The sequence below is a fragment of the Pholcus phalangioides genome, unplaced genomic scaffold, assembly GCF_987345545.1.
Source record: "Pholcus phalangioides strain wild (caught in Gottingen) unplaced genomic scaffold, Ppha-v1.0 ptg000015l_1, whole genome shotgun sequence".
NCBI classification, from domain to species: domain Eukaryota; kingdom Metazoa; phylum Arthropoda; class Arachnida; order Araneae; family Pholcidae; genus Pholcus; species Pholcus phalangioides.
In genome coordinates, this window is record NW_028301608.1 from 94,543,124 (window position 1) to 94,558,436 (window position 15,313).

The 15,313-nt window shown below is 34.2% G+C and overlaps 1 protein-coding gene across 1 annotated transcript; it reads right to left on the minus strand.

Moving 5' to 3' along the window:
• Positions 1-207: 207 nt before the first annotated feature.
• Positions 208-14,874, minus strand: Rpn5 (regulatory particle non-ATPase 5). Its single transcript, XM_089244822.1, has 9 exons — positions 14,132-14,874; positions 10,988-11,047; positions 8,177-8,413; positions 7,875-7,979; positions 6,337-6,486; positions 4,099-4,346; positions 3,636-3,810; positions 2,685-2,762; positions 208-521 (listed from the first exon to the last, which is right to left on the minus strand). The coding sequence occupies exons 1-9, from the start codon at positions 14,234-14,236 to the stop codon at positions 300-302; spliced, it is 1,380 nt and encodes a 459-aa protein (XP_089100948.1). The 5' UTR covers positions 14,237-14,874; the 3' UTR covers positions 208-299.
• Between the last annotated feature and the right edge of the window lie 439 nt (positions 14,875-15,313).

The following is a 15,313-nucleotide window of genomic DNA, read 5'->3' on the forward strand; positions in this document are numbered from 1 at the left end:
CCATTGCTTTTGCTGTGAGTTGTTTGAAATGGGCTGGGAAATAACTCGAAGCTTGAATGTGGAAATGACAGTCTTTTCCCCCTGATGTTGCATTAACAAAGTATAGTATTTTCAATACAGAATGAACTGAAATGAACAAGAAATATTTTTTTTAAATCTATAAACAGCTGAAAAAACTTTTTTTTCCAAAGAAACAGTTCATATAAATGAGAAAGGAAAAAGTTACATTTTATAACATGAATAGGGACATGATTATTTCACTCAGAACATGTTACATTTGCCGAAGAGATACAATAGGTTTATGCTTCAGCAAGAAGATGCTTGTGAACCATTTCTTCTTTGTTAATAAGATGTGTAGTTTTATTAAGGAGACGCATCAAAGCATTTAAATCGTGGGACCAGTCATTCAACACTTCATCTGGGTCTTTCTGTTGTTGGAAGCAGACAATATTCTCAAGACGATCAACCTTTGCCCATACAGTTTTGTTCACCACCAAATTTGAAAGCATCTCTTCAGATTCCTTTGAAGAACAATAAACTTTATTGATCAATAATCTTTAAATTTCAACCAAAACATAATGAAATAAATGAATCTGAATATTCAAAGATTAGTTAGCAGCAGATGAAATAAAATTTATACATGCAAAATATATCCATTACCTTTCAGAAATGAATTCTGTAAATGTAACTCTTGTGTATGAAAAACAAATTGGACAAATTTCTATATCATTATTACAAGATGAATTTTTTGCAGAGCAATTTTTTTTTTTTTCTCAATCGAGTTTTTCTGATACAGAAAGATTTTGCTTGAAAAAGAAAAACGGCAATTAGGCCTCGTTCAAATTTCCTCGGAGCCCCCACTTTATTTTATTTTTTAAGAATAACTGTCCAAAAAACAATTTGTTTTTAAGATATAGTTTTGAAGCTGATTATGATTAGATACAGTGGCCAGATATTCTGGAAAACCCAGACAGTCCCAGTTTAAGATTAGCTTAATCAACAAATAATGAAATCAACCTATTTTTCAATATTTAGCTTACAGAACTGTTTTATTATGTAATTTCAAACTACCCACATGTTTTTCAGTTTCAAATCCAGTAGACTGTATCATCACAGCTGCAAGTTTGAATAGAATGCACGGCACACATCAATGTGTTGAGACAGAATGCATATGTGATGTATCGTAATGGTACCGAGTAGCCACCTTGATACTCAAACTCAGGATCACGCCAACCAGTATGAAAATAATCTTAAGTTTCGTTTTTCATGGAACGAATGATTTTTTGATAATTTGTTATATTATTCAGAATAGTTTTCACATTTTCATGGATATATATATATATATATATGGAACTACACCAGTCCCACTCTCCTACATGCTACTCTACCCAAACTCCTGATATGGTCTCTTTGGATCTGTTGCAACAATATACATTATAGCTCCAACCCCAATACTTTAAATAACTTTATGCCTATGCAAAGTAATTGCAATAATGTTATTGTATTATAAGTATATGATTCAACACCAAACTAAATAAGCATTGCAAAGCCAACACCCCTTATAAGTATATTATTTATAGTGGTATTGACAAGGCCCTGGCTTTATCACCTACAGGTAATTTTAGCCATTGCTGTGCAATTTGACACCGTAAATCCCTCTGAAAAATATTTTTCAAGATATCCTTGTTTTATCTAGGAATTTGCATTAGGTCCCCGTTTTGATCAAGATTTCTGATGGTTTCTCAGTTGTACAATATTGCCACCCTATGATTAAGTAGTTTATATCTTATTCCCTTACAAAATTCAAATTAGTTAATGAGTTTTACTGTTAGCAAGGAGAGCTGACCAATCAGCAAAAATTAATTTCACTAAACAGGATTTTACTTAAAACCACGTCTATCTACGATAGAAATGGTGGCTTATGTAAGAAAACATTCCTATTTCTTGGAAAAAAATATTGATAGTTTTCATTTAAACTAGTTTGGTAGAGTAATAGGCAAGGAAGACTGAATAATTGTTCACAATTTAGCTATACCATTCTTTAGCATTTCATTCAGTATAGAGAAAGTGACTAGCCACGAAAAACACGAGTTGAATTTAAACACAAAAATAGAGGTCATGGAAGCAAGAGAAAAGCAAAACTAAAGTGTTACAGAGATGTCTAATCTTTCTTTCACAAACATAATTTGTTGATCTCATTGTCACTATTTTTAAAAAGCACACAATTTCGCAATCTTTTTTTTAAATGTAAAAAAAATTTTGATTTTGGACAAAAGTATTCATTCTATTGCTATTCAAGACCAAGTTTTACATTGAAGTTTAACTATGAGCATATTAAGTATGAAATTTCAAATGTATAGTAACTTGAAACAGCAAACATGAAAAAATTCAAAATAGTAATATGCATGTCTGTTTATAATACTCTTTAGTTTATATTAGTTAAGGTGATATTCTCAAAATTTAAATTTTGCAAAATGACAGAAATAAATCATGGCATATATTTTTGTGTGCACCTATATAAAACAAAACCTGTCTGGAACGGAAAACAATTTCAGTCTCCTGACATTTTGTTTTATACAGGTTTCAATGTATTACCTTTTTCAAAATACTGAAAAATCATGTTAAAAATAACATGCCTTAAAGACTTTGAGAGAAAAATTATTATCAGTTTTGAAAATACATACAGCAATACTGAGATCTAAAAGTTCAGCCATTCTTGCCAAAGTCATTCGAGTGTAATACTTCGCCATAATTCGGATGTTCTGAAAACAAAATGGAAACCATATTCTAAAAATTTGTATAAATAACTTCACATGCTATGATACTACTGAACATTCACCTGAAATTCAAATTTATCATGAATGTACCTGACTCAGGTGCTGAAGGGGGACACTTCCCATGTTACATAGATTAAAGCAACCACTTCATTTCATATTATTACATCAGTAATGTTCAAAATATAAGACAGCACACTAGAACTTTTAAAATAATTACTCAATAATCAGTTGTTTTTCAGCCTGATAACACCATCATGGGAAAGTGCATGCCAATTTTAAAAGCTCTGATAACATTATGACACGACCTGAGAGAGAGAGAGATGTTTGGTTTATTTCCCTTCCCCCCCCCCACCCTTATCCTTCTGAAGAAAACTTTCATCCCCCTATATTACCTGTGTTAAATTTACTTAATTCACTTTAAGTGATTATTTTATGAAATCAATCACATAAAACGTGAAGAGGGGGGATGTCTGTATTATTAATTGTATACAATCAGATTTAAATGTTTCAGTTCAGTCATGTGAGGCCTCATTTTAGTCAAAAGAAAAACAAACATGACTTTATATAGCTATTAGGAATAATTCAATTCTGATTCTAAAGAAGCAAATTGTGATCCTCTCAGAGGATCAAACTCTAACTAAATAATTGAGCAAGGGCAAATTCCTCAATTACCTTTGTGCTGAGCAAGGTGCACCAAATTGATTAACAAAGGAGATTTGGATAGGGAAAAAATGAAATTCAAAAGAGAAAACCAAGAGAATTCAACGCTTTTATACCTAAGGGGTATGGCAGTGGTTGTTCTAAGTTATAGGCTTACATATGTATCTCCCTCTAAGAAAACTGCAGGGAAAAACTCACATGTTCAACAACCCGACTCTTCAAATCCTGCCAGCATTTGAGTCCCATCTCGCTGTGGCCGAATACTTCAGATGCAGACAAATCAGCCTCTGCTTCACGCAAGTCCTGTTCATACTTTGCATGCAGTGATTTCCAGTTTATCAACTCGACTGTTGTGAATAGTTGTAGTAAGTCCCTGTGAGAAGAAAAGAAAAAAAAGTTCATTTCATTTTATTTTATTGGGTTCTTACAATTATGGAGAAATAAGGGGACAGAAAATTGATTTTAATTATTTAGAAGGGGAATGGAAAAAATCACTCATAAAAAAATTATGAGAAATGTAGATAACATACTTTAAAACAATTTATGCTCATAATTTTCCATACCAACTACTAATCATCTTGAAAATAAGTCTAGTGCTGTTACTCATCTTCTATACGTTACATTAATTTGAATATTGAGAAAATAAAAAGGTGCTATTCACCTGTATTTGGGTAATTCTTCTATATTTTTATCGTCCTTCACCCTGTGAATTAGATCGGACTGCTCATTGTCATATGGTGACAACACAAGGTACATCACAATCTTTTTCAAGGCCTCGTGCTTTTGCTCTGTGTCACTCTGTATTTTCGGAGTGTTATAAATAGCTCTGTAATGTTTACATATAGCTAAGTAAGAACCTTCATGCCTATCAAGTTCGATCATCAACTGGTAATACTTGAGCTTCAAATCCTGCATGTCGAAAAAAAATTATATACATTCAACATCAATTTGCATTTTTTTAAAAATCAAACATTTATCTATATAAATTTAGTTTCATCAAGTATAAATTTTTTCACCATTTATCATTCAAAGATTTCAGAACACCATTTCACAATAATATCAATACGGACCAAGAACCTTATAAACATTCCGCTAGGGGACTTTTAAATTAATTGATGCATGTGTTGTGTGTGTATATGTGTTGCCCTAGCATATTTATGTTGTGGAAGTTATGTGCATTCCATATTCTAGTGGTGCTGCCATCTGTCTTCCATACTTGAAGTGGCAGATGCCTGAATTTTTGTGTTCTATAAGCATCATATAGATCTGCCAGTTCTCAGTGGAAAGACTCTTTTAAATGGGAGATCGGATTACATAACTGCCTTCAAGTTGGAAAGATACAATCATTTTATTATACATGAACGAATGAATGCCAGGGGCTCTGCCACCGGACTTATCCTGTTGCAGAGATCTCCTCCAACCCAGCTTCGTGGCAGTCTAGAACAAAGTGAGTACACCTAACCTAGTCTGAAGTAGTTAGTCTAGTATTATGTCTGATATTACAGTGCTGCCATCTATATTTCAAATTGTGAGTGAAGTGCAATGATTGAATATTTGTAACGTTGTAGGCCTGTTTCTCTCACTCTGTGGCAAGACTTTATAATGGGGAGATAGGTTCATATTCGCACCTTGAAGTTGGGAACCACAGAAATCCAACTTCCGCCGACCACCACTGTGGTGCTGGTGGGGTTCGAACCTGGATCCTTGCAATTCGAGTCTGTCACTATGACCACTCGACCACCACAGCGGCCATTTTATTATACAGTGAAACAAAGGTGCTCAATCTTTCAGAGTGTAGGCCACTTCATTGGTTTGAAAATGTGTCATGGGCCACTTAAGTGATCTAAAAATATGCCACAGACCACTTGATTGTGAAAATTTGTCGTTGGCTACTTAATTGATCTACAGCAGCACCCCCAGGTCATTTTAAGTGATCTTTAAATGTGCCGTGGGTCACTTAAGTGATCTGAGAATGTGCCACGTGATTCATTTTTACGAAATTACGTTTGAGTTTGCAGGCCACATCAGATGGCCTCCAAGGGCCACATTTGGTCCAAGAGACCGTGAGTTGAGCATGTAAGCAGTAAACTCTGATGGTGCATGGTCAAACCTGGGTGTAAAAAAAAACTAAGTGGTCAAATATTTGGTTCGTTACATCCACGTGATCACTCACCCAATGACACGTCAAAAAAAAAGTTGCATCAATTAAAATATAAATATACACTGTTAAGTCCCACTATTGTAACCGCTTCCAATATGTTACTTCAGCTAGGCAAAGTTGATGAAAAAAAAATCAAAGTTTTGATGTGAATTATATTGTATGATGGCATAGGCATATGTAGGATTTTCTGGGAGAGGTCATCATTCTTTTTTGAGGGGAGAGAGGTAACAGCAAAAAAAAAAATCAAAAAAATTTCAACATACACCAGTGCATGGCTGTCTTAAGATCATATGGGCCTCCGGGAAAAAAAAATTTTAACCCCTTCCCCCCCCCCCCCTATTTGGCTGGTTTACATACATGCTCTCAAAAATCATAGCAAGATTTCGTGATTGTGAAGCTCTCTCATGCACCTGAGGTGCCCAGGTGGGCTCATGAATTAAGACATTACTGATAAATTGAGATTTAATTCTGGCTTGTTCATGAAGGACGACCAACAGTCAAGAAATTGACTCTTCAAATGAATCAGGAAGCTACCAGACTTTTAGTGTGAATAAGAAATCTGATGTACCTAAAAGTTTTGTTTATAATAAGCCAGGATTTGACAGTCATTATTCATTTACTGCAGTCTTTATCATTAGTTTGCATTTTTCACAGAAATCTTTGAACAAAAAAAGAATCAGTTAAACAAATCACACCAATCTGTGTGTGTGTGCATAAAGCTGCATCGTATTTTCTTACCTGAACAGCCACATCATCAAAAAACTTGGTACTGATCTTCTTGCTGATTATCTGAGTGCGCACATAATCTTTCTTTGCTAGGCACAGCCTCATCTGTTCCAGTATCAGCTCGACTTTTTCTCGTTTATCCATTGAACCAAAAGTCTCCACCTACAAATAACCAATATCAAATAAAAAAACATTGCACCAGATGAAGAGATAAAAATGCAGTTGTAAGTTTTCAACAATGTAGAAAATGTAGTTTATGTTACCACTAGAGATATGTAAGTTTCATAATTACGAAATAGATTTGATAAAGGAAAATTATGATGAATTAATGTGAAACTTTGATTTTTTTTATTACTTTGCGCAAAATCTCGATAATTTGCAATTTTTAAACTTGAAAATTGGTCAAAATTTTCCTCAGAATTTGGACCTTATTATGTGCTTAAAAGTCAATATTCTTTTGCATAAACTGGATGACCCTGTTGAAAGCAATTGTTTCGCAAAATATGTTCCTAGCTCAGGTAACCTTCCTTCAGTTCTTAAAATGAAGTTATTGCTCATAAAATATGAGTTGACTTACGCTTCTGAGTTCTGTAAGAAAGTTACTCAACTACGTAAAAATTTAGGGCAATCAAACTATCTGAGCAAGTTTTGAGGAGTAAGTTTAGTAGCTCTGAAATCTTTTGAGCATCAAATTCAGGGGCATTTATGAAAAAGACAGAAAATTTTGACAAATGAGAATGGTGAATTGAAGAGGATACAATATCATGCTAAAAACAACAGATAATTGTTCATACAAATTGAATCTGCACATGACATCCAACCCAATGAATGAAGTCTGCCACGATATGGTAACGTTTTGGTCATCTAAAGCCGCAAAAACACCTATTAGTACTTTGTACCCAAATTTCTTACTGGAAGCCTTTTCTGGAAAATATTTTTTTAAAGACGTGACACAGGATAGGCTCATTGATGGAAATGACCATGTTAACAGACAGGTATTTTATACCCATGCTGAGTTGGCCTCTGACCTTAAGATGTGGCATGACAGAGAGGGTTCATTTTCCAAGGGGGGAAATGGGGAGAAAAAGAAAAAAACATCCCTCTCTCTCTCCAAGGGTTGCTGTCAGGGGCACGCATACACACACACCATGTTTCTGCATGTACCAATTCATTATAAAAAAAACCCACAGGGGATGTGTTCAAGAGTTGCAAGTATGGTTTAGTAGTAGTGGACCTCAAATGTAAAAAAAAATCTTGGTACTTATAAACTTTTCACAAGGGCAACTATTAATTCAAATCAAAAACATGCCATAATTGAAAAGCAGCCATAATTACACTTTGGGGAAATGTGTCGTTTTTAGAAAAAAAAAACTAAACATTTTTTATTTGTGTGTGTTTGTGAGAGAGAGTCTTTTGGTTGTTTTTTTCTTTGCGAATAAATGCGAAATTTCCAATTTCAAACCTTTTTTTTGCAAAATTTATGCATCTCTAGTCATCGTTGACACTTTTAAATATCTAAAAAATAAGCTCAATAAAAAGCTTAACGTTACCTGGAGCTCCTGCAAAGTAACAGCCGCATCTTCAATTTTGCCCTCCTCTTCTTTCATTTTTGCCAGTTTATACGTCAACCTTGCCCTTTCAACTTCAACATAAATCTAGCATTGGACCAAATAAATAAATTTAATTTTCAGAAAAAGTGAAAAAAAAAAAAAAATTTTAAACACACCCAACTATTTACAATCAAATTGTGGATCAACTTATCAAGATTTTTGTCAATCATAAGTCAAAAATCAGCAGCAATAATTAATCAACAATTAACTTTAATTAAAAAAATAACATTTTCATTTACTACCTTGCCAGCTGTAACGGTTCGAAGTATGTCAATATATTTGAGTTTAGTCTCCTTATCTGGCATCTGATCAACATACGTGCAGCACTCTTGTATCATTTTTGTCACGGCTTGCTTGATCTGGCCACGTCTCTTCGTTAACAGCACGATATGCTCGTTCAGTGCAGAGTAATTTTTTGTTTCAAAGCAAAGCCTGACAATTGCCACAAGCACTCTGCCAGAAGAATGAGTATCTGCACCCTGAAATAATCAAGCATAAAAATTCACTATAAAATTTAGTTAAAATTATAACTAATTTGTTAATGATAATAGGCGATTATAGATGGTATCGTTACATAGGAATTTCACTGTATATGTTATATACAGTCGGGCCCACTTATAACAGTAAAAGAAACAGCAAAACTGTTCGTTTTATGGGAACTACACTGTGTCCATACCGGCTGGCTGCAAAAACGATGCGTTTAAAGCATGATGAAACATTTAACATATACGATACACATTTTTCATTAATCTGAATATTCTTAACCACTTCACATATATGGTTTTGGCAAGAAATTTGGATTATCTCCGTTTAATGAATCAGCTATAAATGTGGTAACGTTATCCTAACCAAACCACACATTAGAAAACGGAAGGAGGGGGGAAAGAAAAAAATATAAAAGGAAAAAGTACAATAGATAAGGTAGATAAGAGAAAGTTTATTTTTGAGAATCCTCTTTCCACCCTCACTGCACATGTTCTCTTTTGCTTACACGTGTTCAGAGTAGAAAAATATGTTATAAAGAAAGGGGGAAAGAAAAGGCAACTTCTGTAGATAATAGGGTTACTATAAAGCTTTGCAACGATGAAGAGAGAAGAAAGAAAATACAGAGAACTTGTTTTAATTTATTCCACTAGTGTTTGGACACAATATTAAGGCCGTGATCATAAAGAGGTTAAAATGAATAGATTAAAAATATATTTTAACAAAATTAAATATTTAATTAATATCTCAAGTCATTGAATGTGTCAACAAAAATAATGTCTCACTATTTTTTCCCTTGATATTTTTGTTAAATCTGAACGTTTTTGCATCATTTTTTCATCCAAATAAACATGCGAAATGAAATGCATTTTCTTTCAATGAGAGCCTGGACATTAATTGCATACTGCATAGCCACAATTTTCAAAGCAATGAGCAGCATTTTACCTTTCAACATTCTCAAAATTGATGTGCACACGACAGAACCACCACAAACCAACAATCAAATCTAGCTTGAGAAGGCGAATTTTCACTAAATGTAGTTCTGAGCTAGATTCTCTTGGGAATAAATAACCTCAATCTTTTGTTGTGGAAAAAAATAAAATAGAAGGATTTTACAGTACCCAAAACATCCCTACTATAATGTCTTCCCAAGGAAATAAAAGAGGCATTATATCAATTGCGGAAAGGTAAATTGGCAGATAAGCACAAAATTACAAATTAATTCGGGACAATTTCAACAATTTTTTACAATTCATTATAAGCATACTTTACAGTGAAGTATGCTTATAATGAATTTTCGACAGATTTTAAAATGTGAAATTGTCCCAAATTTATTTGTAATTTTGCAATAAATTACTGCAATCGATGTTCGTTATGACTTATAAGTAGAGCCTAGATTATATGCACTAAAAAAGCCGAGAAATATGGTCTAAAAATATGTAAATATGCCAAAATATGCACTTTAAATGCCAAAAAATATGCATTTGAAAATACCAAAATATGATCTTAAAAATGGCAAAATGTGCATTAATAAACTCGAAATATGCATTAAAAACCCAAAATATACGTTAAAAAATTCTAAAAATGTTAAAACTTCTGAAATATGAACCAAAAATGAGAAAATATGCATTAACAAGATCACCATACAAAAAATTTAAAAAAAGCATATATGTTTTTAAAATGCATATTTTCTATTCCATAGTGCATATTAATTCACAAAAAATATCCCCATATATGTGTATACTGTATATGCAAATAACTGCTATTACTAATAATTTCTAAATGTTTTTTATTTCGGCATTTTTAATTTCGAGTTTGTTACATCTGCTCAGTAACAAAGTACCAAAAAAAAAACTTGACACTATTTCTAAAAACAATTAACACGCTAAAAATAGCGGTGCAATAAAATGGTTGATATTTGGAAAATACTGTATTTTACAAACAACTCCATTAATTTTCTCAAATCCTACCTCCGGAAAAAAAAAAACCGATGGTATGAAAATATCTGTGGTGTTTGGTCAGAACATGATAAACCCAAAATCATATTTTTGCGATATAGGCATTTTCACTGTCATTTAAAAATCAAAAATAAAGCATACACACTAATACAAATGAAAAAATATCATGCATCAGCATGTTGTTTAACCATACGCATGTATTTGTGCATTTATCTCACTTCTAATTAGTTATAATTGGTAAGACTTACTTTCAGATCAAAAAGCCTTTTTTTTTGGAGATATCATGTTCACCAAACCACAGAATTATTATGAGCAATATTTTTATTTGAAAAAATTATGTAAAAAAAAGGCTTGATCTAAATAAATCTTTAAAAATATGCACTTATGCATTAATGCTAAAAAGGGGCAAAATATGCAAATGCATATAATCCGGGCTCTACTTATAAGCAATCGAAATAATGAATTGAAACTAAATAATGGATGCAATATGAAATTCACAGGAAACAGAAAAACTTTGTTATGTGAAAATTAATAATATCCATGTTCATTATATGGGAGTCTGACTGTATTATGAAGTTCCTTATCAAACGACAAAATGTAGTAAAATCTTACGGTCCTGGTCTGTTTTTCCAATGACAGCAATATTTCCAAAGCTTCTGAAAGCTTACCATCCTGGAAAAATTGTGGGAAAAAAAATAAAAAATTATAAGTAATCATTCATACACTTAAAAAGTTATTTAATCGCAAATCATACACGTAGCACGGGTAGATATTGTGAGAGTGTTTCCCTATTTGATTCCTTTTAATGAATTGAACATTTGCATTTTTTTTTGCCAAGCCATGGCCTGGTTTACTTCTTATCTTTGGCGAAAGCCATTTGGAATTCATAAATCAGACTTGTGTTTCACTCAATGACTGCCAAATTATAAACACTCTCTTATGTCTGGTTTTCATATTAATTCCAAAAGTCTCACGTGACTAGTTTTCCATCCCAAGCAACTAGAAGCTGGCTAATGTGGTTCCAATATTTAAAAAGAGTAGTAGAGAAACCGTGTCCAATTAATTATATCATCTAGTGAGTTTGAAGAGCACCCCTCTAAAAATTTAGAAAATTCCTATCAAAAAGAAACTGATGAAGTAGATAGGTGACAATAACAGTGTTGGAAAAACTAGCATGGGTTCAAGGGGAAGTCATGTGTAACTAACCTTAATTGCTTCTATGATCAAGTGACAGCGGCTTTGGGAAAACATCAATGTTCTTTATCTTAGAAGGAATTTGATAAGGTACAACATGGTACTTGAATCTCTTTAAGCATTTAAATGAGATTGGGATTTGGGGCAACTGGTTGAATCGGATAGAATCATAGTTGCGAGATAGGTCATAGCGGGTTATGATGAACTAGGGATTTTCTAATTGGGCAGGTGTCGAAAGTCCCTCAAGGAAATATTGTTGGCCCTGCACTTTTTTACTCAATCAGGGTATAGATGGGATTGTGAGCAAACGATTAGAGCATGACGTGACCGCAATCATGTTTTTATTGAACTCAGATTTGGATCGAGCCCAGAGAGACTTCTTCTCCACGAAAGTTGTTTTTCTCCCGAGTTGTGTTATTTAAAAGATAGTCCTGGTATTTTCTATTTATAACCCAGAGTTTTTATCCGGGAATAATGTTGCTTCATTTTGAATCCCCTATCTGGTCTATATACAGGATGTTATTTTTCATGTTGATCCCTTATTTAGTCTAAGAATATTGTTTTGTTCATCATTATTTTCACTGTTTTTTTTTTATATCGCCTCATCATTTCTTTTCGTTTTAACATCCGTTGCTATGATCCTTTTTGGCAACTTCAGCAAGAAAAACTTCTGAAAGCATGACTCTTTCACTCTTGGGGACTGGTCGTCATACTTTCTGATATTTTCTCAACCAACACACTGCAAAAGGGTGGCATGGAGTTTAGATACCTTTCAGAACATTGATGAATTTAGCACCTTGGTAACATTTATTTATTTTGTCTAGCTTGCCTGCTTCCAATGGATTTTACTGTCTCGTTCATCCACTAGGGCCTTATATACCTGCTAAGTACAATAATGCTAATAATGGCATTGTTAGAAAAATGCTTACATTTTTTTTCTGATTTAATTCTAATGCAGTTCAGTTTCATCAAGATGACAATAATAATGGCTCACAAAGCTGGGCCTGGCTATCATTTATTGATTCACAAATATTCCAATATAGCGATTTCTTACAGCAGATTACTGCAATTTATCCGCTGCATTTCTTATTCACTTTTATATTCAGAGGTGAGGGTCATGACAAAGTAAAAGCCAAATCACGTCTATGGTTATAGCTATAGCAATTTTATTATGTTCCCTGTTATATCTCATTTGCATCTTTGCGTGCAGGTATGGTAGCGATTGGACAGCCGCTGTGGTGGTTGAATAGTCATAGTGACAAACTCACGTTGCGAGGTCCTGGGTTCGAATCCAACCATTACCACAGCGGTGGTCGGCTAAAGTTTGCTTTCTGTGGTTCCCGACTTTGGGACGCGAATGAGCACCCGATATCCCATTTAAAAAGTCTCGCAACAGACCTACAAGCGGTACAAATGTAATTCAATCATTGCACTTCCACTTCTGAAATATAGATGGAAGCAGTGAAAAATCAAACACAATGCCAGATACACACACTTACACTTCCAGCACAACTCACTAGGTAGTAAATTGTCCATAGATGACGATAGACCTGAGTTGTGTTTAGTTTGAAAGAAAAGAAAAAATCAAATGGACAAATCACTTGCACCGTTGAACTTCGTGTCACTTTGCTTTCATTGTGCAGCTGTATATTCTGCTCTCAGTCGCGTTTCAGCACCGTTTTTTATTTACATTGTTACCGATGTTAAACTGCTTCTGTTGGGCTAAGATGTCGCAACCACTACACTATCCCCGAAGAATTTATTTTCCCTACGAGTTTGATTTTGCATTTGTATGGGGTTTTTTTTCAATTCCATCGATGCCCTTTGGATTATTCCGATTTATAACATGGATTATTGCTGTGCTGTGGAGCAAGCAGAATTAAAAAAACCACAGGTAAGTGGTAAAAAAACATTATTTTTATTTCCTCGGGTTGCAATCCAAGGTCTTGGTAGTAATCTGGCGCCCATAAGAGATAACTCTGTTTTCACAGTTTTTTTAGTTTTGAGAAAATGCTTAGTTAAACTATTCTAGGGAGTTACAGATAAATGATGATTAAGGAAAGGGGCATAGCAGGTGAAAAAAGTTCATAGAATCGCTGAATTATACTGTAGCCGTTCCGCCTTTATGAAATGGATGTCACACAAGTTTAGGTTTCGTTTGCATTGTCATCATCTGGTTTTGCAACTTCGTGATCATAAGTGAACTAAATTCAGCCTACAGCAAATTCCTAATGCTTACATAGACGTCATTCCCAGACCTATAGGGCGGGTACATTACCTTCACTCTTTCACAGCCTGGGTCTAACGAGAATGTATATAAATGCTTAGTTAAACTAAGAATGTATATAAATGTTATTCCCACAAATTTATTGATTTCTACAGATCACAGTGCATTTCACAGATGAGAAAAGTGGAATTTGTTTTCCCCTCATAAGAAATTCAAATCGTTTGAAAGATCGGGATCAATTTCCTCAAGCATTACAAAACAAATAAAGCTATGATCAACAAAATATTTATAGTTCATAATGTTATTTTTCAAGATAAATAACAGTATTCGTATACCTTGCACAACTGTTGACAAATAGGAATCTTCTCATCCACAGCCACACTGTAGTCCACTTCCATCTTCAAGATGCGGCCGGAATCGGTTATACCTTCAGAGGCCATCGCTTCAATATTATTGTGTGTTTTACAAACACAATAACTCTCTTGATGGAAGAAGAATTAATTAATCGTGCGAAACCCTTTCAGATTAACAATCGAGCGTGCGCTAGTTTTCCGCTGGGAGAAAAAAAAATTACAACAAAACAGACATTAGACCGCAAATATCTAAATCAATTTTTCGGGTAAGGAATGGAAATGTACCATTGTTCCTACTTAGCCGACGTTCATCAGAGACTGATTTTTCCTTAATCATAAAACAAATTCTGACCATATGTTTTTTAAATAATGCTGGACAATCAGTATTCTGAATAGGAGACATGCCAATTATTGCCAGAAATGATGCCAAAAGTGAATAAAGTTGCTAAAATTACTGAAAAATCTCTAATGGCGAGAGAGAGGAAACAATCGTAAGAGCCTCTTCACAGACCTGCAGATAATTTAAACTTCAAACTCAAGTCTGAACACGTTCTTCACAGACAATTCAAATCCATGAAATCTGAACCCTTTCTTCAGACACAAATTTTATTTCGGATGGGGAAAGTATCAAGAGCTGACCTTAAATCCCGCGAACTACGTGGCAGCAAAAGACGCTGACTGAAGGGGAGAGATGGGGCTGATTTTTCCTTTCCAAAATGTTATTTGCTTACACTTGAAAAATGTTCAGAACCGGTCCTGGAGAGAATTCATTGTTATGTGTGGGCTCTGTATATGCAATCTCTGTCATAGATTGCCTTCTAGGGGGCAATGGAGTGTAACAGACGGACGGTAGCAGCTCTGTGTATAGTATAGGAACCTGAGACTTGGAGTGGGCGATAACGAAAAAATTCCTGGTTAAGGGAGGCGGTAACAGTTTGGGAATGGAAAGAAATGTCTACCCAGGCCCATCATTTCAACTTTTTCCAGGGGTGGGGCAAAGAACATGTACTCAATATTTATTTCATCTTGTCTTTGTTCATTTCTATAGTGTATATATATTATCCATTACCTCCTAGCAGGGGCGTAGCCAGAAATTTCGTTCGGGGGGGGGACCAAAGTGACAGAACAATGGATTTGGCCATCTTTTTCCGGTCATTTTCTCAC